The 23,349-nt window shown below is 36.2% G+C and overlaps 1 protein-coding gene across 12 annotated transcripts in view; it reads right to left on the bottom strand.

Moving 5' to 3' along the window:
• NOL4 (nucleolar protein 4) overlaps nucleotides 1–23,349 on the bottom strand; it is a 377,490-nt gene that overhangs the window by 136,792 nt on the left and 217,349 nt on the right. For 10 of the 12 annotated variants that reach the window (XR_013165209.1, XM_077135663.1, XM_077135662.1 and 7 more), the window contains one exon: nucleotides 11,621–11,904. Coding sequence is in view for 11 of the 12 variants with exons in the window: in XM_077135663.1 (XP_076991778.1) it covers nucleotides 11,621–11,904 (284 nt within the window). In the remaining variant the exon portion in view is untranslated. Of the gene's footprint in view, nucleotides 1–11,620; nucleotides 11,905–15,250; nucleotides 15,520–23,349 lie in introns of those variants that run through there. The other 2 variants (XM_077135669.1, XM_077135670.1) reach the window with 2 other exon arrangements.

Genomic DNA, 23,349 nt, shown 5'->3' with positions numbered 1-23,349 from the left:
TATATTCCAGTACTTCTCCATCCCCCACACCCATTGTTATGTAGTTCTTGTCTCAACTTACATGTTTATATATTCTAGGTCCCACACCACTGATTTCTTATTACATTTTGTGCATTTTAACTTTTAGATCATGTAGGAAGTAAAAAGTGGACTTACACCACCCCCTCCAAAAAAAAAAGGCAGTACTGGAATTTATATTTACCTATATCATTACTCTCATCAGATATCTTTATTTCTTCCTGTGTCTCTGAGCTATTGTTTATTGTCCTTTCCTTTCAACCTGATGAACTCTCTTTAGCATCTCCTGTAGTACAAGTCTAGTAATGACAAAATCCCTCAGCTTTTGCTAATCTGAAAACATCTTAATTTCTCCCTCATTTCTGAAAAACATCTTACTGAATATGGAATTCTGGTTGGCATTTGTTTGTTTGTTTTCACCTCACTGCATTCTTATCACTGTGGTTTTTCATGAAAAACTGGCACTCAATCTTACTGAAGATCCCTTGTATGCAGTATATTACTTCTCTTTTGTGGCTTCGAGAATTCTATCTTTATTTTGATCTTTGACAGTTTGATTCTAATATATGATGGTGTAAGACTATTTGGGTTAATCCTGTTTGGAGTATCTTCAGCATCTTGGATATGTATATGTATGTCTTTTTTTTTTTTAATTGGAGAAGTTTTCAGCCATTATTTCTTTGAATATTTTCTCTGCCCCTTTCTCTCTTTTCCTTATGGGACTCCCACAATGCATATGATTGGTACACTTGATGGTGTCAGGCTCTGTTCACTTTTCTTCATTCTTTCTTCTTCCTGCTTTTCCGAGTGAATTCTAGCAATTGTCTTAACTTCAGGTTCTCTCGTTCTTTCTTCTTCTAGCTCCAATCTGCTGTGGAACCCCTCTAGGGAATTTTAAATTTATGTCACTGTGGTCTTGAGCTATTTGTTCCCTTTTCATAATATCCATCTCTCTATCACTATTCTCTTTCTGTTCATCTATCATTTTCCTGATTTCCTTAAGCTCTTTTGTACGTATTTTTTTTTTATCTGTTGGAGCATACTTAGGAACATTTTTTAATAGTCTTCATCTAGTATGTCACAGTCCTGGTCATCCTCCTTGACAATTTCTAAAGTGCATTAATCTTCTCCTTTGCCTGGGTCATAACTTTCTGTTTCTTTACATGCTGGGTAATCTTTTGTAGAATTATAGACATTCGATATTTTAACATATTATTGCTGGAATTTAGTTCTGAGACAGCCATTCCTTAAACTTGTACCCAGATAAGAACAACTTGTACCCAGATAAGAACAACTTGTACCCAGATAAGAACACTAGATAAGAGCAACATATCCTTTGCCATCTTCCACCTAATCTAACTGATTCAATGCACAATTGTTTATAAATTATATTTTATTAGGAACTGTGCTAAATACTAATGCTTAAGAGATGGATAAGATGTGCTCCTGCTTTGGTCTGGTACGGGAGACATGCATGTAAATTAATACTTAGAATCAAATTTGTAAATGATATAATAGAACAATATATTGGGTATAAAAGACAAGAAAAGGTGTATAGTAAATGCCTACTTTACTGCATCAGGGAAGACTTCACACACCTGGGCCAAATCTTAAATTATGGATAGATAAACACCAGGGTCAAAAGGGTGTGTGTGTGTGTGTGTGTGTGTGTGTGTGTGTGTGTGTGTGTGTGTGTGTGTGTGTGTGTGTGTGTGTGTGTGTGTGTGTGTGTGTGTGTGTGTGTGTGTGTGTGTGTGTGTGTGTGTGTGTGTGTGTGTGTGTGTGTGTGTTTCTCAGCAGGTGGGATGGAGCAAGCAAGGCAGATGTAATGAACCCTCCTTTCTGGTAGAGGAAGACCACGTTAAAGGACAGTATTTCTGAAAGGCTGGAATTCAGATTTTGTTATGGAGAGTGTAAAGGGCTAAGGTTGCTAGAAGGAGCAACGATCCCAAATCTAGTGCAACAGGACAGTGTAGGGAGTGACCTCTACACAGAGACCTACTTCAATGACTTGCATTACCTCAGGTCCCCATGAAAGAACCAGGCACCAAAATACCTTGCTTAGATCATTTCGAAGACATGTGAAGTCTCTCCATGACCCCACCTTGGTTCATCCAGTTTCAGACTCCTCGATCCAAAAAAATCTAAAAGTGAAATCTCATGAAGTCACTATTATGCTTAATGACTCCTAATAGTGACGATGTCCAAATTTCTAAACATGCCAGACTAAAGTTAACATCTAAAGTGATCATGCTTTATATTTAAGGTCAAAATTTGAGACCATTCCTTCTCTTGTAGACATCTTTTAATTATCTAATTATTTAATAAATCCTTATGTTTATCAAAGCATTTATGAAAGATTTGGGGAGTACATATGTCCTTACATAATATTTTTGCAGGAGGTAAAGACACAATTTTATTTTATAGTTTTCTTTCAGCATTTACTAAGCAAATTCATTCTGAAACTCGTCTTTTCTGTGAGCTTCTTAAGGACAAATGCTAAAGTATATGATTATCTTTTGCCTTTTATTGCTATTTCCCAGTATTCTGAAACTCTTTCACACAAGTACACTGCCCAGATCACATCCTTATCATTGCATCTGTTTTATATAAATAATTATCTATTTATGGAATGGTTTCACTCAAGGAACTGGGATTTTTAAGTTCATCTTTGCACCCTCAGTGCCAAGCATGGTTCCTGGTACATAGTAAATGTTATTTGTTCAGTGGATAAAATAAAATTTACCTTACCAGTTTTGCAAATCTAGCACTTTGATCATATTGAAACACCTTAGTGAATTTCTAAATGCAAATGACTTTTTAAAATGCAAATGACTCACATCTTCCCCTTCCCTGATGAAAAATCATTTTCTAGATCACCAATCCCTGTAAGATAAAACCCAAACCCTTCAGGATGCATATAATACCCTTCTTGATCTTGCTCCTGCCTCATGCTCTCTCACTCCTGCCTGCCCTTGGGTGTTGAACAAGCCCTATCAACCATCACTATCACACACATTTCATTTTTCAACAGCGCTGGCTGTGGCTGTAATTTGCTTAATTTAGACATGTTTAATTCATTTATAGTCATAATATAAATAATGAGAGATCCTTTTTATTCAGTCCTGGTCTTCACTATTTTGCTTGTGATTTGCATTATATTACCAAATTGCTAGCATTTACCTCCATACCTGACACACAGTAAGTAGTAAATATATGTTGATGACTAAATTAAGAGCTCTATGCACTAACAATTATTCCCTCATTTTATGGGTAAGGAAAGAGAGCTGGAATAGCTCTACAAATATTAGGTAAAATAGGCTTTAAGTTAAAAAATGAAATTCAACAAGAAAACGTAGTTACAAACATGTGCACCTAATGGTAGAGCCCCTAAATAAATGAAGCAAATACTGATGGGTTTGGAAGGAGAAAAGACAGTTCTATATTAATAGTGAGAAATTTCAATACGCCACCTTCAGTATTACATAGAATATCTATACAGAAGATCATAAGGAAATAAGAGACTTCAAAATACTCTAAACCAACTAGATTTAACAGGCTTCACCCCAAAGGAGCAGAATATGCATTCTTCCCTAGTGCACATACAGCATTCTCCAGGGTAGGTCATATTTTAGGTCATAAAACAAATCTCAATAACTCAAGAATACTGAAATCATATAATTAATGTATCTCTTCCAACCACAATGAAAGCTAGAAATCAATAACAGGGAGAAAACAGAAAATTTACAAATACGTGGAAATTAAACAACATATACTTAACCAATGGGTTAAAGAAGAAATCACAAGGGAAATTAGGAAATACCTTAAGGCTAATGAAAATGGAAACAACACGCCATAACTTATGGGATGCAGCAAAGACAGAGTGAGAGAGAAATTTATAGCTCTTAAATGCTTGCATTAATAAGGATCTCAAATCGTAGACCTAAACCCACAACTGAAGGATCTAGAAAAACAAGCACAAACTAAACCCAAAGCAAACACAAGGAAGAAAATAACAATGATTAGTGTGGAGATAAATGAAATAGAGAATAAATAAACCAAAACAACAAGAGTGAGAATCAACAAAACCAACACTTGGTTCCTTCACAAAAGATCAATAAAAGCAACCAAGGGTTAGTTAGACTGACAAAGAAAACAAGAGGACACAAATAACTAAAATCAGAAATGAAAGGGGCAAGGGGACATATTACTACAAAACCTACAGAAAGAAAAATAATTATAAGAGGATACTATGCCAAAAAATTAGAGAACCTAGATGAAACAGATACATTTCAAAAAACACACAAACTATCTGCACTGACTCAAAAAGAAAGAGATCTCAAGAGACCAATAACAAGTCAGGAGATTGGCTCAATCATCAACAACTTCCAAACAAAGAAAAGCCTAGGCCAGATGATTTCAAAGGTGAATTTTACCAAATATTCCAAGAAGAATTGACACTGATTCTGCTCAAACTTTCCAAAAAAATTGAAGAGGAAGGAACACTCCCTAACTCATTCTAAGAGGCCACCACCACCCTAATACCAAAGCCAGATAGAGATAGCACAAAAAAGGAAATTTCCAGACCAATATGGCTTATGATAATATGTACAAATGCCTCAAAACTTACTAGCAAACTTAATTCAATAGCACATTAAAAGAATTATACACCATGAATCAAGTGGGATTAATTCGAGGTACGCAAGGGTAGTTCAACATAAGAAAGTCAATTAATGTAAGTTACTAAAAACATGAGGAAGAACATGTCCAGTAATTAGCAGATCTCAGATCCATGTAAGTTATGAGAATAAAATGTACTACTATTCACAAACACACATAAACACACATGCACACACTTTCTCTCTCTCTCTATATATATATATGTATAATAAAAATTTAAAATATATTATATATAAAATTCATGAAGAGCATTTGAAATTGATAGAAAATAAAATGTATGTTTAAAATTTACTCTGGGGCTTTTAAAAAGCCTGCTCTAACTCGATTACCCAGTTGTTTGTGTTTATGCCCTTTTAGCAATAAATAGATATTTTGAAGACATGCTTAGTTTTCCAATAGAGGCAACTGATTTTATAGTTTAATGTGTTAAAATAATTCATATAGAACTGCAAAACAAGTATTTGTATGAGAAACGCCACTGCAAGTACGTGCCATTTACCAAGAAACTGCCCACTGACAAATTAGATATTGTGCCTGTTCACAAAGCTTGCTTGCCGCAGTCACGGCGCAGGCTGTGGAGATGACTCGTCCCACACAACATCACACAGCATCAGTGACTGTGGTGCGGGAGAAAGCACATGGGCTGAAGTCAGGAGCCCTGGGGTCAATACCAGACTCTACTGTTTAACTAATTGTATAATGGCAGTTAAATCATTTAACATCTACAAGGCTTTATCTCCTTGTGTTTAAATGATGCCAGTGATTAAACTTGATCTACTAACCATATTATATTTGTTTGAGTTATGAACATGAAAGCATTCTATACATGTACATCATTATTAGAATTGACATGACATCCCCACACCAGCACAGAGGCATCCTTTATACACTGTATGGTGGTTGGCTTCCTGCACCCTCCACCCCTTCACCCAAATACCCAGTTATGCTCATTTACCCTTCAAAATATTTCTTAAATCTATAGTGTCCTCTCCATCCCTATTCCCACCTCACTAAGGCAAGCCCTCTTCCTCTGTTAGAGCCTCCTCCGTTCTTATGCCACTTACAGGTATCCTGTCACAAATTCACCAAAATGACCTTTCCGCACACAATCTGACCGTATAATCCTTTCCACCATCCTTCAGTGATTCCCTGTCAACTACAGAGTGAAATCCAAGCTTTAACAAAAGCATTCAAAGCCTTCCCTAGTCTGACACTCTGCCCAGCCTCTCCAGACTTATCTCTCACCACCACTTCCTTCCCCAGTATTTCTGGTCTTAACACGTTTTTGTTCCCATTTCTCCTGCTTGGAATTTCCTACTACCTGTCATTAAGTGGCTATCTCCTACCTAGCTTTCAAGTTTTGCCGCAGGAATCTTCCAAGGCATGGCTGGTACTCCTAGAAGGCAGCTCCATATATGCATAAATTTCCCTAATATAATACACTTATGTATCTGCCTTTTTGGCCAGTGTGTGAGTTCTTTACAGAAGAGCCCAGCTTTGTTGTTCTTTTATTATTCTTTGTCCTCCTAGATTATCGGACAGTGTCTAGCACATTTTAAGCACTTTTGTTAAAAATGTACTATTATTTCTACCCTGCATAAGATCTAGGCCAAATTCTCTGCATAGCAACAGAAAGTCAGATACTGTAAACACCATATTCAAACAATAATGAGCTGGGATAGTCACATAACAAATAATAAGATAATATTGTTCCAAAGGCCAATCCATTGCTTTTGGCTCTTAAAAACCCATCTCATTATACCTAAATCCTTAAAAATGATATTTTGAAAACTGTAGTGCTTCCATTCATCATATCTAACAAGATTACTGTAGCAATTATTATGACAATTATGAATAATAATTTACAAACATTAATTTGTGTGGTAAAAATCCTTTTAAAAAAAATTAAAGAAAAGATTAATTGAGCAGATGTCACGTGGATTATATTAGAAAAAAATACTATTTATTTAGCGTGAAAATTGAAGGGTCTTGGGAACTTAGCCCAAAACCAGATAAGTAGTAACCAAAGTAACACATTAACCCTTAAACAATAATGACCCTCCTATATTTATTATTTGAAACATTATTCTCTGGAGGATTGCTTCAGAATATTTTACCATATTAAGTAAAAATGCAGCTGGATTACAAATACTGAAAGAAAAAGAGAAAACTAAAAAGAAAAAAAGTTACTTATATATTATCTCTATTATGAATTTCTGTCCATTAGAATTCTAGCTTTACACTTCTCTACTCTCATGGATTAACAATTTTAAAACATACTATACCTAGATTTGTTTCTTCTTGGCCACACTTTTTCTAAAGTTAAATAGCTATTTCCCTTAATAAGATCTTAGTTCTTAAGCCCTTATCATCATTTCTACTCTCATCTGAACTCTAATATTACTAACTAGCTATCCTCTAAAACTGTGGCCATAAGCAAATGGGAAACAAATATCACCTAAATACTTTCAATGCAATATTTTAATCTGTAAATTGGTTGATGTGATTCCCTGCTACTCTACTTGATGCATTCGCAAAATAATAAGCAATCAGGAAGTGACATGGTATAGCTCAGCTATTCTTTTCAGGCATTTTTCTTTGCTGTCCGGTTTCAAAGTGCATTAAAATTGTTTTTGCGTGATATTATTCATAATAACACTGTGATATATAGGTCAATATTAAACTCACAGGAATCTAGGCACCTCAGAGATTGTATATAATTAAGCTTTTATATTCCTCCAGGGTAGCACAGAGACTGACTTCAAAAAACTGAAGAGGAAATTAATATTGCCATTTTACAAAGCCATACAGAAGTGATGGAACATTACTAAGACTAAAAGTTGTACTGATTGCACAATGCACAAGTTACATACAGTCACTAACCCTTTAGTATAAAGTTCAGCTGACAGCCTTGGGGTAAACCCAGGATTGAGCCAAAGCCACCAGGAACCAGAATCACTCTGTGTATGGATTCAGACTGCAAGCAGAATCCCTTTTGAAAACAAAATTCTAGGCACAGTCTTCTTCACAGTTAAAATGTTTCAGCATTGTCAGCCTCTACAACCATTCCCAATCCAATTTCCCACTATTTCCACTAATTTTTCTGCCATGTGCTTTGAATTCAACTCAACATTAATTCCTCTAACCCAACTCCACATTCAGGCCTGCGCTCCTTCTCCTAAGGATCACTTCATTTAACCACTTGTTAAACCAGTTTTGAAATGCCCTTCACTTTGGCATCTAAATATCTTTCCTAGTCTCCTCCTTAACAGGCTACCTTGGTTTTCTCCTTGGGTTCCTCTTCCTCCACAAACTTCTTTTCTACCAGTGTTTCCTCATGGGCTAATTTGTTAGAGTAATATATTTGACTATTTCTTCTTCTCTAGATATGATTTTCTGAGGTGACCTTAATGGCTTCAGGCAGCACCCCTGCTCTGCCATTCAAATGTCTCTCTTTCCAACCTGAACCCTTCTTCTGAGATGATGCAAATGCCCCAATGCCTAGTAAACATCTCCAATGGATACTGCATAAGCACCCTAAACTTTAAACATCAAACCTGCTTTTGCTCCAAATATTTCTCACTCTGAATCTTGATGAATACAACCGTCATCCATACAGGTGACTTATCAAAAATATCGGAGTCATTCTAGAGTTTTCTTCTCTGCCTCATCCCCATATTCTACAAATATTCATTCATTTCTTTGAAAAATATTTATCAAGAAACTATTATATATGAGATACTAAGCCAAGTTCAAGTCATAATACAGTAAGCAAAGTAAATATCACCCTTATACTCCAATGGAGTACATAGAGGCAAAGAGGCTATTCATATTGTAGAACAAGTGAAAGGTGCTGCCTGGAGTTTGGCCATGTACACCTGGGAGGCCTGCAAGTAGAGTGTTACAAGAACAGTAAGAATATCTTCAATTATTTGTACTCAGTCTCTGCTCTTCTTTCCCACTGCCATTACTTGCTTCCAGCAATCATCATTTTCCTCCTAGATTGTCAGAATAGATCCCTAATAGTTTCTTGTCCTTAGTCCTTGTCACTATCCTATCTGTTCACAACACTGTTACTAGAATGAGCTTTCTAAAATTCCAAGCTGAACACAACCTTATAATGCTGAACTCTACCTAGGGGTTGAAATCCGAAGTCCTTAAACAGGCCATGAATCCCATCTTGCTGGAGCCCCTTTATGCCTCTTTCCCCCACATACTCTCTTCAGTGGTTGTGCCAAGCTCCTTTCAAGTTTCTGTATCAACTATGCACTCTCGCAGCTCTCTGTCTCAAAACACACTTAAATCTCTATCATAAAAACTCCTCCTAATCTAATCATGCCTATTTGTCCTTCCACACTCATCGTTGGCATCTATTTCTCTGTAAAATCTCCCTTAAGGATTAGTATAGTTCCTTGGGAATCCCATCTTTGCTCTTTAGTTTCACCCTGCCCATATGTCCATCATATTACTTATGGAATCAGATTGTAATCACAGATTTAGTGTGACTAGACCATGAGATTTTGAAGCACAGGAATGCTCCTTTGCTCATTTCCATATTTTCGTTTCCCACCACAGTGCCTTGCATGTACTAATCCCTCAGTAAATATTTGGTGAATAAATTAACTGGCAGTGAAAAGCCTATCTTGCATAATTATGTTAGGTTTTTTCTTCTAGAATACCACATCGTGGAGTCATACCTAGCTCAAAATGGATAAGAGTTCCCTAGTCTATGAGACCAAGTCAGCTCCCCTATCTGCATCCAAGGTACTTTAGTACCATACTTACATGAATACCCATCTGAAAAATGACAGTCTTTCATTTCTGTTAAAGTTCAAGATTCACTTCCTCCAGGCAGCCCTCCCTTACAATTTTTGCATCTGAAATATTCTTTTCTTACTTTAATTCTCAATGTTCTAAACACAGGAGTAGAAAATTTGCCTGTACTTTCCCTAAGAAAGCTGTTTTTTGTATATGCATTCTCTTTCCTAAAACTATATATGAAGGTCCCTCTCGTCATGTGGATTATCGGCCTAATCCACTGCTGCAAGTGTGATGGTATTTAGTAAACCATTTAGAATAAAATCAATCCCTTTTGGAATTCTGTTCCCAATTTGCCACCAAAACTGCTCTTAGAAATTCAGTTATTTTCTGTCTTCATCTTACTGGATTTGTCAGCACTGCCATCAGAGATAACCACTCTCTTTCTTGAAATGTGGACTCTGAGTAGCTCCAAAACCTTATACCCTTCTGATTTGTCTTCTGCCGTCTGGCTGCTCCTCAGACTCCTGTGGGAGCTGCTGTTCTTTTACCAAACCATTAAACATTCAGTTCCTCAGGGGTGTCCTCTTCTCCCCTAGGCCCATCTCTCTTGTTACCCCTCACTTTCAGGCCAAACAATCTCTACTCTTCATAACTCCATTTACAGAGAAGTAGGAAGGTAACGTATTCCGTTTATTATGTGCAAGAATGTGTTTGTTTGTTTGTATGCTAACAGCGGGGGTCACATTTCATTCTTTTTTCCATGTGAGTAGCGCCTTATTGCAGCACCATTTGTTGAATTTTTATTCAGTTGGCTTTTTGTTTGCTTGCTTGTTTTGTTGTGGGAAGTGCATGGGCCAGGAATCGAACCCGGGCCTCCCTCATTGCAGGCGAGAATTCTACCACCGAACTACCCTCGCACCCCTGCAAGAATGATTTTAATAAGCACAGTTCCTATAGTGATGCAGGGGATAAAGAAGAGACAAGCACACCATTGAATTGGATAACAACAAAAAAAATATTCAAAGACAGAATAAAGTGGAAGCATTTCGTATGCTTAAGCTTTATAAAGACACAGCTATGTGGAGGTCAAGAAAACCTAAGTGTTAATTTGTTCTGTAAAATGTTAACAGAGTGATTCAGATCACGTAACAGAACATAAAATCGTTGCTGTTCTTGTGCTTTGGTTTTAAACCACTGAAGAGGATATGTGTGCATTTACCACAGCAAAAGTTGTAGCAGCTTCCCTCAGGCAGAAGTGCTTACGTGCTGGATCATGTCTAGTGAAGTGCTTAAAAGAGGATAAAAGATACACCCTCCAGCAAGTGAGAAGATTTAAATAGAGTCAATTTAGGAAGTGCAGTGCAAATTCAGAAATTAATCCAGATTAAGACATTTTGTTTTTAAGAAAGAGCGGTTCTACTTCCCTCACCTGAAAGCACACATGGGGCAGGCAAAGTGAATTTGCTTTAAGAAACACTCAATATGCTAAAAAATCTGCCTTCAAAGATTATACTACAATATCACCACCGTGTGTGTTGCTTCAAACTAATAGAAAGTTCTTTTTTTTTTAATAGATTGGAAATTGGGGAAGGGCTGTGATTCATTTTAACATAAAAGAATCTAGAAATTTAAGGACTATGTCTGAAACAACATATTTCTTTCTTTATTCCGATACTGTTTATGAGAAGTTACTTGTTCAAGTAGTTACTTAAGTTCCGAATTTCATCCAGGACACTGACATTTAGTTGTCCTATGTACGTGGAGAAAATTACTGACTGAAGCCCTTAGGTCTCTCAAGCAAACTTGATAATTTGATTCAAAGTATTGCGAAAGTTTATCTTATCTAGGAAAAACTACACAGTGATCTTTTTACAATCCGGAATTGTCTACTGAGAGTTAAAATTTCACATGAGCTCAATAAATTCCCACAGTCAGATCAACAAGAAGATAATGTTATGACAAACATGAAATTCCAGTGATTCCATGTATAAGAACACACTAACAGTGTGGCCTGAAACGTGACCTATTTTACTTGCTGTCATTCTTGTCATTTATTCTGTTTCTGTTATATGGACACATCATAGATAGCCAAGGTTGTAATTTTCTTTGTAACCTTCAGGACTAACTCAAATATTCTTTAGAAACTGTAATATGACTTTACCTTGCTTCCATTTTCTCTTGCCTCTCGTTCCATCTTGAGGTCAGAAATTAGAAGATTCTTATATTTGTTTTTTCCATTACTGCTGTGATCATCTATTCTGTACTCCGAAGTCAGTTGCGCAGAAAGGGGACTGTCACTCAGGTTCAGTGGCTGTTCATCCTGTTCCAGCCCAGTTTTGCCATCACTGTTGGGGTGTCCCAGCTCCCTGCTCTGTGTTCCCCCCGAAGGAACTGAACTGTGCCCCAGAGTCTCATTGCCATTAAAGCTCTCTGCAGCAGAATCATCTGTTGGATAGAAAACAGGTGTATTTTATTTTCATTAGTATGCTATTCAATTTCTACTTCAACTAGCATTTATTGAGCTCCTAATATGTTCTTGGCACTGTGCAATGTAATTTTATGTGGAATGTGAAATTTGACATTACTAATAACCATATGAAGTATCCATTGCTGTTTTTAATCTAGAAGGCAAATTTAGGTATACGAAGTAAAATAAGATAACAATAATAAGGTAAAATAGAGGAAACAGTACAATCTCAAAGAAAAGTAAACTTAAAGAGACTAAGATAATTGTCAACTCTTTTGCACAAAGTTTTCATTTTTTCAGTGAGAATATCCAGATTTGGCGAAAATGCTCTGAAAAGAACATTCACATATACTGCTCTCAGGGGTTATATATTGTTACACATATTGGTTCATATGGAGAATGAGTAATATGACTCGAAAACATTAAAAACGCTCATAAACTCTGTCTTATTCATTCCACTTCTGGGACTTTTAAGCCCATGGAGTTTAATGTTTATGCGTATCTCTGTGCAGACAAAAAGACATTTATCCAGTGTTGCTTATATTTAGAAATAATATGATTACCAAAAACAGGGGATTGGCTTACTAAATGTTTGACTGGTTATAATATACTGCAGTTACTCAATATCCCATTTTAAAGATATGGGGAAATGTGAATTATAAAGCAGTAAAGGGAAAACAGTGTGTCCAATATCACCCCAATCTGACCCTAAGAAAACAGACAGATACCAAGGACAAGGCTGAAAAGATATAGTTCAAAATGTTAATACTGATTTTTCCTTAACTGTTTGGTAATGGATTTTTGATATTCTTAATTATCTATACCTAATATACATTATTTTCTAACAAATATGCAATCATTGTAGGAAAAGAAACAAGGAAGAAGGAGAAACAGAACTAAGCAAAATTTTTTCATTTTAACATAAACTTTTTTAGAAAAAAATTATATCAATAATAGTTTATTGATAGCAAGAAACAAAGGTTACATAAAACAATGCATTTTAGTGTTTTTAATCCATTAATTTTATCTCTACTTATACCACAAGACTTTGCCACTGATTTCAAATAGCTTATGATGGACAAAGGTGTTAAAATGTTTCCTTTAAATGTTTCCTTTAATTAAGGGCTTTCAATGAAGTGGGCAGGACTGATAGTATTCAATATTTGTGATTTCTGATGGATTTCTGAATATTCTCAAGGATGTTTTATTTTTGAAGGGTGCCATTAAATATTTAACTCCTTCTAGTCATTTGAATTCTTGGAAATAATATTTGAATTCTGAAAGAAGCGGTAAAACTCATTTATCTGTTAATTCATGTAGTCAACAAACATGTATTGTGCCTCTTCTCCGTGGCCAACAGGGGATGAAATGTGTCCTGTAGAGAATCTGTCTTCAATGAGTTCACAGTTAATTAAAAGAGACAGAAAAATAAGCATGCAATTAAAGGAAAGAGCGAAAAGTCTATGCTCAGATGCAAGGGATGAAGACATCACCAAGGCTTTCTAGAGAAGGTGACAGATGAGCTGAGCACTGAAAGATGGAGAAGACCAGGAAGAGTATTTCCAACAGGGATCATCATGTCGAAGTCACAGACCAAAGCACAACGTGGGGGAAGTGAGAAGAGAGTTAGTTCTAATGCCTGTGGATTCGAGACCAGAGTGCAAAAGTGCACGGAAAAAGAAAAAAAGTTCCAGAAAGGGAGGGATAGGGATGGTGTGGAAGGTCTTAGGTGTCAAGGAGCATGGATTTTACCTTGCCAGAAGATGGGAACAATTTACATTTATGGTGGGAAGTGGTAAGGAAAAAAACGTGTTTTAAAGAGATTATTCTGACACTGATAAGAAGAAGGAGATGGAGGAGATGCAAAATGGATACTGGGGAGACCAAGTAAGAAATCTAGAAGTATTTAGGTTAGCAGTGTTAAGTGCAAATTAAAGCAGCAGCAGCACAGATAAGAAAAGAGAGGCCTGCTGGAAAATAGTTAGGAAATAGAACAGGTAGGCCTAATAACGGCTAAACTTGGGAATAAGAAATTGGGATGAATTGCAAGTTTCTCGCTCCCGCAAAAAAAAATGAAAACAAAACACATTTAGTTTAATTTTGAGAAAAACAATATTCTGAACAATCTTCTAAAACACTATACTGGAAAAAAAGCTAAAATGTGCACATGTGGCAGAATTCTTTTTAGGTGTCTACTCAAGAAAATTCTCTATGTAGAAAGGAAGTATACCCAGGAAAATGCAGGAAACTGGTCACAAATAATATGATTACATAGTACTTTCCATAGCTATTAATTTCACAATCAAAACTTTCTTTTAACAATTAATTACCTATGGTTTTTAAAATATACAATTAGGGGAATGATTTGTATGTAAAATAATTTAGAGAATTGTGCATGTTCTGTTAGGTCAATTCAACTCCTATGCTAAAGTATGTACAGTCATTTCTGATTAATTAATTTCTTTCCAGGGAAAGCCAAAGAAAAGCATAATGGACATGTCCAAGTTCAATTTATGTAATTCGTGAAGAAAATATTATGAAACATGTATGCACTAGAATCCTTTAAGACAAAAATACTCTAAACATGTCATGTACAAAAAAGCTTATCAATATGTCAACAAGTAAATAACCTAAAATATATATTACATTTTAATACCAAATCTATATTAGCATTTCTATTTTAGTTTTATTAGAATTAAATTTGTTATACTGAAAATTAATTTCTCTAATATGAAATGATCACACATATCTAGCAATTTCCATATTAAATATTCCTTTTTTCAGGTATGATTATCATTTACAAGAGCAGGCTTTAATAAGAGTTATATACTTGTCGTATTTATAATTTTGACATGAAATGTAAATAATGAAGGAGAAAATATTTTTAGACTGAGTAGATCACTCCAGATGTTACCAAGGTAACTAAATTCAATGGCTTTAAGTATTCATTCCTGAGTAAGTCAGTATATTTTATGAAGAATAAATGAATGATTTACTCATTTGTATCAAACACACATTCACATATTTTACAATTCAAATGGTAAAAGAACCAAAGATGTCACACACGCCATATTTACAAATAAACATTTAAAACATTTTTGATGTCTAGATTAGAAAAACACAATATAAAGCATAGACCAGATACTAAACGGGATAAACGAATACTTTTATATCACCTAGTTTCATGTATCTATGCTAACGATCTTCTCTTTCTCTTTCTTAGAGATACTTTTTTAAATTAAAAAATCACAGATCTCAGACTCCTGTTTATCATGACCAATTCACATCAGCTTATTGTTTTCAAGTGGAAACTTGCTTTCTTACCCAACATAGCTTGCTCCATCATGAGTGGCTGTTGGCGTGAGGGTACCAGGTTGCAATCCTCTACAGAGAACAAGTAGTGTTTGGATCTTTGGGGTACAGCTTTCAGGTTCTCAGGCCCAGATGATGGTGCTTCTCTCAAGGTTTCAGCCTGGCTAACATAGCGTTTGAAACAAAGACTCTATATTTCGGTCCCAAGGAAAAATAGCACCTGGAGCTTTGGAAAATAAGAATGCCCAGGATACCTAGCAACAGAGGAGAATGTGGACTACGATGACAAGGTAGCATGGAATCTAGTGACATCAGGAGGGCAGTTGGATGTTTGGGTTTAATTTGCTCTGAGGTTAGTTTTGATGCGATGGATTTAGGGCTGTGGAGAGGGCCTACTTAGTGCAAATGAGGGTCCTCTTTGTAGGGTAAGCAACCATAAATGGCAGACTATTAAATTTCTTCTTTCTCCTTCCCGACTCCCTATTCCCTTCATCAATTAGTGGAGACCCTAGGAATACTATTTGTTTAAATTATTTCTAATGCTCCCACCGCATTTTGTACAAAGGTAGTTTCATCAGTACCAGATTCAATGGTTATCTCTCTCTATTTAAAATAGTTAACCCATAACACAATGTACACATGTGTGTATACATAAAAACACAATACACATAATAGACATGTACAAACAGATGTGTAGTATATAAACTGACATCTCCCAAAGTACCTAACCTACTTTCTAATTCATTTATTCTCAGTGGCTCTTTATCATGAGTTTTGGGCAAAATAAACACCAAAAAATACATCATCCATATCTTAAGAATTGTACTTGGAGATTCAGCCCTAAAATCCGGGTCAGATGCTCATAGGGTCAAAAAAGCATTTTATCATTTCCCCCAAAATGTGCCACTGTCTTCTAGTTCCAATTCTCTGATGCCTCCTTAGAAAAGTTTTCTTTCATGTCTCACCAAAAAACTATTTTTCAATCCAAAATAAAGATGTAAACAACCTTTCTCCAAATGAAAAGCACTTCAATATCCTGAAGAGTACAAAATTAAAATAAAAAAAGAAATTCTTCAAGATCTGTTTCCAAAATAACATAATTTAGCCCTGACTCATCCCTATCAGCTCTGATCTCTGTTTTGTTGTCTTTGCCCCCCTATGGGGCCCCCTACCAAAAATTGGAGCACAACCGTCACCTGACCGTACCTTGTACCTTCTTCATAGATCCCTCAGCTCTACATCAAGAAGGTAATGTAATTTGAACTGATCCTTTTCAACACATCCCCCAACTCGTGTCCTGCCACAAGCCCAACTCCCTGACTCACTGCTGCCTTTCTGGTTATTTCGCCTGCCTAGAAATTCTTCTTTCTCATTTCCTTTTTGAAATACTTCAGAGGCCTTCTCCATTATTTGAATTTCCATTTTGCTTATAATATCTAATACAGTTTTTAACATTTAATTATACAGTCTTGTTCTGTGTCTCAGCTTTTCTGATCTTATATCCAAAAATTTCAATTGCTAACTTACATAAGCTCTACACTTCCGATTCCTCAGCACCAAAAAAAAAAGAAAAACAGTCAAAAATGCAATCCCCCATTTATTATTCTATTGGCAACATACAATCTGAATGATATGCCATTTGGCAATTCTATTTGAAATGTGTAAAAAGAATAATACTACATTCTGAGGTTAAAACACTCTAAGGAGAAGTTTTGCTTTATTAGTGATACTGATATAAATAAATAAATGTGTGTGTATATGTATGTATAACTACTGATAAATTGATTTTTAAAATAATACGACTGATCACACTGAGTACAAGAAAACAAACACAAAGAGTTTGATTTTTCACTAAATTAATCCTGCAGAAGGGTGGTTCTTTCATTCAGATTAGGTGTGTCCGAATTCACCTTCATGCTTAGAAGAATGGAGTCTTATGTAATTCAAGGAGGTACTGTAGAAAACGCACACAGATAAACTTGATGTTTCAAGGCCTATAAATAAAGCATGGCACAAGTAAGTAAGTAATAAAACTAATTCTGAACTATCAGTAAGGAGAGAATGCATCATCGTTACAGTATTCTGTTTAAAATATTTAACCAAGTACCTATTAAGCACAAGTAATTCTTCCTGGCATTTTGACTCCAAGGATGGACTCCACCTGGAATGTGGTCTTGAATTTAGACAATAATGGAAGAATTAGAACCCAAGGTAGAAAACAGTAGCTGTCCCATGAGAGTTTCATGTCAGGTATAATGAATAAAAAAGATTTTCAGTGGAAGAAGAGATGCTTGTACACGGCTGGTGATGAGGAGTATATGAGGAAAGGTCTTTAAGTAGGGGAAGGGTGCAAACTATATGGAAGCGTGTAGCAGTAAGGGTGGAGGTTATTCCAGTTCAGGAGAACATGTGACGGAAAGCATTGAAGGCAGGAAAGGTTTGGAAGAGTCAGGGACTGAGTGATTATACATACGTACGGAAGTGCATATTGAGAGTTGGGGCTATTTTATAGTGTATTCCTTTTTCTGAATCACTTATAAAACCATTAAATGTTCTCCCAGGGCAGGAACCAGGCAAGTCCACTGATGATATGATTCTAGTCTGAGAGAGGTCTATTTATCTCTGTCTCCTACCTCTAAGCCACCATCAGTCGACCCATAATAAAACTCCCTGCCCCCAATTTTAAGACAACATATTAAAAATGGCCATCAATGCAATAACTTGTCACTGGCTTCAGAAGTGTCTAAATAAATTTTAAAGTACTGCTTTCATGCTTACCCACTAGCTTGTTCAGTGTTTGAAAGAACTTATCATTTCATAGAAAATGATAAGCATAAACATATTTTGATATTTTTACAATGTGATTTGAAAATATCTGTGATTTCTATTGCTAACAGAGTCCCAGGTACTGTGACCACCATTGTGTGTTATTGTCTGTGTCGATACCAGAAAGGGATGCCAAATTTTCAAGTCATGGACCCACTCACTGATCTATCCATGACCTACTACTGAACGAGACAGCATGTTAATTATTTCACTTATCTTAAATGGTAGCACAACACTGAAAAAAGAAATCACAGGTTTTGAAATCCATAACTTGAACCCTGATATGCCAGGTTTCAGGGGTGCCTTGCTTAGTTCTTTTTCTCACCTTACAACATTTTGCCACTGTGTCACGTAAGCTACAAGAAAGTAGGTATGATAGATCTGCTGTTTCTCTGTGTTCCTCTACGGTATGTAGCCTACTGCTTTACACAAAGGTGACAATTATTATAAATATATAATTCTCTGTCTCATGTATATAAAATATTTCTATAATTATATACTATCGTTATATATTCATGTATTAATATAATAATCTAAGGTATCATGTGATATAAAATTGTTATATATTATAAAATAATTATATTATTAATATCATATTATAACATTATATATTATTTAAGTAATTGTGTGCGATAAGCATATATTTATATATTTATTGATTTAGCAATCATTGATTAAGGCAAATAATGTCAAATAGTATAATGCATTCATGCAGCTGTGTAAACCATTCATATGATAGCTCTCTCATGGAGTTATTTATTTCTATGAATTAAAGCCAAAATAAATGCTGTGGGTTTTTTTGTTTGTTTGTTTTTGGTGCTCTGTCTCATACAGAAAACTATATATATATATATATATATATAATATATACATATAATATAAAATCTGATGTGAACTTAAAAGTGAAATCTAAGACAATCATTATACAGCAGTTCAGTGTTTTTAAAATAAGCTGGCAACGAATGCTGGAGAAAAATCTCCCAGGAAACACATTAGAGGGACAATAGAAACAAGAAACGATGTCATATGGTACTATTATAAAGTCAATCTATTTAGAAAATGATATAACAATTTATAGACAAAATGGCTCAGGGATTTTTCATGAATTATTCCAAGCTGATAACTAAGTGAAATGAAGAAAATATCACAAATTTGCAGGAGGTCATTCTGAAAAGAAAACTTTCTAGTTGAAATTTAAAAATTCTCTGGAATCTGTTCCGTAACTACCTGTTGAAGTGTGCTTTGAAAATTATTGTTTTTTTTCTTTGCTTTGTATACATATATTATATTTTATAGTAAAACAGTTTTTTATAAAAAGTAACCTCATCCAAAACGAGGTGCCCTAAATTGGCATTTAGCCAAATGACAAATCAAAAGGTTTCTTTTGCCTTGCTGAAAATAAATCAGAAAACATTTTATTCTGAAAAGCTGAATGGAACGTTAAAAGGAAAAGAGGTAGAACCAAGTGTAACAAGCTGTGTTTGAAACAAGTGTCACAGAGATGGATAGGACCTGGCAATCTCTACATTTTTTCTTGTAGCAAACATTGTTAGGTGGCTGTCTACCTCACAAAAATCCCCATTTCTCCAGCAACTGCCCTTGATATTCAGTGCTAAATTACCAATAGCCATGCTTCTATTCTGTCAACCACTCTGATGGCATGCTTTGGTTCCGGAGCCCCTCAGTTATTTGAACCAATTAAGCTATTTGTTCTGGTTAATGAGTTCCTCTCCAGCAAACAACAATAAGCAATTTACTTTCACATTCAGAAGCATCAATGTACTTTCACTGCCACGTCCCAGGATTAGACTGGCTCTCATTCTATGACACAATTTAGTTCATAAGTACTTTAACTGCAACAACATATCCTAATAGCTATCTCCATGGTTCCACAAATTGATGAATCCAAACTTAAAGTCAAAGGGAACAAACGTGGTAAATAATCATGCCTGTCTTGGTAAGACATGATGATAAGGAATAGAAGTTAACTCTGAAGGACACGGGACTGCCTCCTCAGTGAGGGGTAATATAATATTCTGAAGCATACTACATAATCCCTCCAAAGTGAAGGATAAGTTCTTAAAACATGCCCTCTTTTTCCCTAGAAAAAGACACATCACCTAGTAGGTTTCAGCTGGTCTAGACTCAGTAAAGGTGGCTCTACCTCTGGACTCTCACAAAGGCAAAGTAGACCAGATGGTACTCCAGGGATCTGTAGCAGAATCTTTATCAGTAAAATTTGGGTTATAGAATAAGGTACTCTTCATTCAGTAACTTTCCCCTTTGAGGAATAATTCCTAACTCTTTATCCAATTGACTATCATAAAGCAAGCACTACCTGATCCATTACCAGGTATTGAGGCATTCTCAGTCGCCTTCATTCATTAAATGGAAGAGCCATATGTAGAAATGGGCCTCCTGGGACCCCAAAGGTGTATGAGCAAATTGCTCAAAACCTACCGCAACAGTTCCTTCTTTAATCTCTATCTAATGTCTTAAAATAAATTATTCATGAAAAATTGATTGACAATAAAAAACAGCCTGGTTTCCATGATGTTGTGAATCTCTGCAGTGGTACAGTCATTTTTGTGGTTAGGCCCTGTGCTGGTTTGAAGCTGTTGTATACCCCAGAAAAGCCACGTTCTTTAATCCTCACTCACTACTATAGGGTGGAAATACTTTCAGTTAGATCATTTCCACAGAGATGTGACACTGCCAGCTGTGGGAGTAACATTTTCTTAGATCATTTCCATGGAGATGTGGCACGCCCAATTGTGGGTGTGGCCTTTCGTCAGATGGAGATGTGACTTCACACATTCAAAGCGGGTGTTGATTTTGTTTACTGGAGTCCTTGAAAAGAGAAATATTTTGAAGAAAGCTCAGATGCAGATACTTGGAGAACAGTTGCTTCAGAGCTGACAATGACATGGATGTTTAGAGATGCTTAGAGTGCTGACAGAGAAAGCAGATGCTTAGACATGGGCAGAGCCCAGCAGATGTCATCATGTGCCTTCTGACGAGACGCTAAGCAAGTAAGAACCCAAGGAACTAAGTGAAGGCCCACAGATGCTTAGAGAGGAAACCAAGGGCATCAGAAGCTGGAAGCAATGGAACTGGGAACAAAGTCCAGCAGATGCCAGCCACGAGCCTTCCCATGTGACTGACGTCAGCGTTTCTTGAGTGAAGGTAACCCCTTGTTGGTGCCTTAATTTGGACATTTTCATGGCCTTAGAACTGTAAACTTGTAACTTAATAAATTCCCTTTATAAAAGCCAATCCACTTCAGGTATATTGCATTCCCATAGCTTTAGCAAACCAAAACAGATTTTGGCACCAGAAGTGGGGTACTGCAGTTTGCAAATAGCAAACCTGTTGGGATGGCTCTTTAAATGGATAAGGGGAGGATTCTGAAGAATCAGGAGAAGCTTGAAGGCCTGGAATGCTTTGAAGAGACTGTTGGTAGAAATATAGACTCTAAAGATACCTCTAATGAGGTTTTAGACAGAAATGTGTTGTTGCAAACTGGAAGGAAGGCCATTCTTGTTTTAAGATGGCAGATAATTTGGCCAAATTGAGTACTGCTGTTGGATGGGAGCTGGAAATTAAAAGTGGTGAGTCAGGGTACTTAGCTGAAGAAATTTCCAAACTAAATATGAAAAATACAGCCTGTCTACCTCTTATAGCTAATATAGTAAAATGTGACAAGAAAGAGATGAGGTGAAAACTGAACTCTTGGGTACAAAGAAAACAGAAATTAATGGTCTGGCAAATTCTAGGCTTCCAGAAAGTAAGCCCCCAGTGAATAAAGTCCCATGTGAAGATTTAATCAAATATGGAACCAGTCAGCCATTTCAGAAAAAGCCAGGATTAGAGATGGATTTATCTAGAAAGGTTTGGGGAAGGTCCTGTTGTCTGATGGCTTTGATCCTGTGTACTACATGTGAAATCAACATTTTATTTTGTGAGATTTGTATGAATGGACCCACTGGAGACCTGGACTAAAAGGGACAGAAAAGAGAAAAACTGAAGGAAATGGCTTCAGAGGCAGAACCGTGGAAGCTAAGGTCTGGAGCTAGGAAATCTCAGGCCAGAAGAATGGACACACCCCTACATATGGAGAGGGTGAGTTTGGCCCAGAAGCAGAGTGCAGGACTTCCACATCGATGGTTAGGAAGAGTTTTGCTGCCCTAGGCATTGGAGAGGGTGGAGTACATGAACAGGACATTAGGGGAGCCTGGCTGCAAGATATCCAATCAGTTGGGTTTAATTCAATCATTTGCAGACTTTTAAAGAAGAAGAGAGAATTTTCACTTCTTCACCCATTGAGCTTCTCTTGTGGAGTTTGTTGAGAACCTTCATCAGAGTTGCCAGTTTCACAGCCTGCCTACGGATTTTGGACTCTTGAATTCCCACAGTTGTGTGAGACACCCTTATAAATCTCATATTTACAGATACCTCCTGTGGTTCTGTTTATCTAGAAAACCCCGACTAACACAGGCCTTAATGGAGAAGGGAAATCCACCAAGTACATGGGAATTTGGGTCTTAAATCTTGTTGTACACTCTCCTTAAGACAAAAGGCGATTTGTGGTTTTTGTTTTCATCACTCTTTCAGCAATCAACTGATTTAGAGACTTAAAAAGGGCCAGTTTTAAGGATTTTTCTAACAGAAGTTCATGGAATGATGCTATTGATAAATCTTTCAGGATGGGCCAAGAGCTTGAAAATATTCATGTCACATGTAAATGCCCATTAAAAAGCCACTATGTAAAAGATGATCTTAACAATCGGGTATACTTTCCCCAAGGCTACCAATCACCCTGCCTTCTGAATCCAGACTTGTCCAGTGGTATCATGAATAGAGAACCATTAAGGCAGTAGTGCCCAGTCTTCAAACAACAGCACTAAATCTTAAGATTTTGATAAAGGAAAGGACTTTGGGAAGCTTGCTAACTTCTTTGTGCAGATCAATCATGTTAGGTACTTTTGCTTGTAAAGAGAATAATAACTTGTCCTCAATGGAATGAATACTTATTCTTGAACTGTTCTTGCACTTCCTGTCCATTCTGTTAACACTAACATCTATGGTCCTCAGAATGCATTTATATACTATCAATGTTTCCCACACAGCATTAATTTTAATAAAGGAAATCATATCATAGCAAGCAAAGTGAAGCAACTAGAAAATTGTGCTTAGTGTTATTGCTATTATTATCTACTCTATCATCAAAAAGCTACTGACCTTATAAGATAATGAAAATGACCAATAAAACTCAGCAGTGGTGC

Source organism: Tamandua tetradactyla, chromosome 18 (assembly GCF_023851605.1).
Source record: "Tamandua tetradactyla isolate mTamTet1 chromosome 18, mTamTet1.pri, whole genome shotgun sequence".
Taxonomy (NCBI): Eukaryota; Metazoa; Chordata; class Mammalia; order Pilosa; family Myrmecophagidae; genus Tamandua; species Tamandua tetradactyla.
This window is presented reverse-complemented; position numbering and strand designations above follow the sequence as displayed.